Below are 2,484 nucleotides of genomic sequence, written 5' to 3'. Positions count from 1 at the left end.
AAACACAGGCCACCCTAAACACAGGGCCCCCTGAAACACAGGCCACCCTAAACACAGGGCCCCCTGAAACACAGGCCACCCTAAACACAGGGCCCCCTGAAACACAGGCCACCCTAAACACAGGGCCCCCTGAAACACAGGCCACCCTAAACACAGGGCCCCCTGAAACACAGGCCACCCTAAACACAGGGCCCCCTGAAACACAGGCCACCCTAAACACAGGGCCCCCTGAAACACAGGCCACCCTAAACACAGGGCCCCCTGAAACACAGGCCACCCTAAACACAGGGCCCCCTGAAACACAGGCCACCCTAAACACAGGGCCCCCTGAAACACAGGCCACCCTAAACACAGGGCCCCCTGAAACACAGGCCACCCTAAACACAGGGCCCCCTGAAACACAGGCCACCCTAAACACAGGGCCCCCTGAAACACAGGCCACCCTAAACACAGGGCCCCCTGAAACACAGGCCACCCTAAACACAGGGCCCCCTGAAACACAGGCCACCCTAAACACAGGGCCCCCTGAAACACAGGCCACCCTAAACACAGGGCCCCCTGAAACACAGGCCACCCTAAACACAGGGCCCCCTGAAACACAGGCCACCCTAAACACAGGGCCCCCTGAAACACAGGCCACCCTAAACACAGGGCCCCCTGAAACACAGGCCACCCTAAACACAGGGCCCCCTGAAACACAGGCCACCCTAAACACAGGGCCCCCTGAAACACAGGCCACCCTAAACACAGGGCCCCCTGAAACACAGGCCACCCTAAACACAGGGCCCCCTGAAACACAGGCCACCCTAAACACAGGGCCCCCTGAAACACAGGCCACCCTAAACACAGGGCCCCCTGAAACACAGGCCACCCTAAACACAGGGCCCCCTGAAACACAGGCCACCCTAAACACAGGGCCCCCTGAAACACAGGCCACCCTAAACACAGGGCCCCCTGAAACACAGGCCACCCTAAACACAGGGCCCCCTGAAACACAGGCCACCCTAAACACAGGCCACTCTAAACACAGGCCACCCTAAACACAGGCCACCCCAAGCACAGGCCACCCCGAAACATAGGGCCCCTGGCTGGGGTCAGCACCCCACCCTGCTCCTCTGGGGGCAGCCGTGGCTTCTCTCTGGTTTACATGATGAACTTGGGAGCATGTCCACGCTTGACCTCTGCCCTCTCTCCGGCCCCTCCCACCGGCCCCATTGCTGACCCTCCGGCCTCAGGGCCTGGCACTGGCTGCTTCCCAGCCTGGAGTGCCCCCCACCGTTACCCACTGCTCCCCGCCTCCTGCAGGTCCGAGAGCTCCAGCCTCCAGCCAGCGCACTCGCCCGCTCGACCCCCTTTCTCATCTTCCGTCCTCTCCAGAGCGCATCACCTCTGTGACACGCCATCGGATTCTCAGCGTCTGTCCCTCTGCCCGAGCAGGACTCGCCGATGCTGCCGCCTGCTGACGTCCCGTCCCCCAGCCCGGGGCGCACGCCCCCCCTCCACCCCCCCAACTGTTGGCGGTGGACAGCAGCTGAATGAGTGCTCACCTCGGCGGCCGCCACCTCGTAGCCGTCGGGGTTCATGGAGGGCAGCAGGTGGATGCGGGTGGTGTTGAGCAGGCGCTGGATGCGGGTGCTGCCCAGCAGGTACTCGGAGCACAGGTACTGCGCCAGGTATATGAGCATCTCCCGGCCCGCCACCTCGTTGCCGTGGATGTTGCCGATGAGCTTCACCTCGGGCTCCACTGGGGGGACACATGACTGCCTCAGCCTGAGGGCCCCTTGGTGGTGGTGTGGGGGGCGGCCCAATGTCCTGGGACCCACTTATACTTGTTTTGACCCAGTATCTCCTTGGCTAATGAGGGCTCGCTGAGGTCATCACTCTTGTTGAGCTCGTTTGTTATGTCTAGTCCTAATTAGCAGCATGACGAATTGGGATAGTAGTTAATGACATACGGTATCACTGTCTATATGAATTTCACTGACAGCCATGCTGTAGTTTGTGTAATAAGTTAAGGTGTGCATTGGTGCTTAGTGGGCAGGCAGATGGCCAGTGAGTGATTGGAAAGATGGAAAGGTGGAGGAAGGAAGGAAGGAAAGAAGGAAAGAAGGAAGGAAGGGAGGGAGGGAGGAAGGAAAGAAGGAAGGAAGGAAGGAGAAGGGAGAATGAGTGGGTAGGTAGATGGGTGGATTAATAGATGGATATTGGGTGGATGGATGGGTGTATAGGCAGATAAATGAATGGATGAACAGGTGGACAGATGGATAGATGAGCAGATGGATGGGTAGGTGGATGAATGAATGGATGGATAAACAGGTGGGTGGGTGAGTGGATAGATGGGTGGGTGGATGAACAGGTGGGTGGGTTGGTGAGTGGATAGATGGTTGGATGGATGGATGAGTGGATGGGTAAATGGATGGATGGTTGGATGGACAGGTGGATGGGTGGGTGGATGGATGGATGGATGGATGAGTGGATGGATGG

The 2,484-nt window shown here is 59.0% G+C and overlaps 1 protein-coding gene across 1 annotated transcript in view; it reads right to left on the bottom strand.

The window, feature by feature from the left end:
• The window catches only part of CPZ (carboxypeptidase Z), a 16,076-nt gene that overhangs the window by 8,751 nt on the left and 4,841 nt on the right, over window positions 1-2,484 (bottom strand). Inside the window, exon 3 of the mRNA XM_014533449.1 lies at window positions 1,548-1,744. Coding sequence (XP_014388935.1) covers window positions 1,548-1,744 — 197 coding nt within the window. The remainder of the gene's footprint in view (window positions 1-1,547; window positions 1,745-2,484) is intronic.

Source organism: Myotis brandtii, unplaced genomic scaffold, assembly GCF_000412655.1.
Source record: "Myotis brandtii unplaced genomic scaffold, ASM41265v1 scaffold986, whole genome shotgun sequence".
NCBI lineage: Eukaryota > Metazoa > Chordata > Mammalia > Chiroptera > Vespertilionidae > Myotis > Myotis brandtii.
Note: the sequence above shows the minus strand (reverse complement) of the source record. Positions and strands in the feature narration are given on the sequence as shown.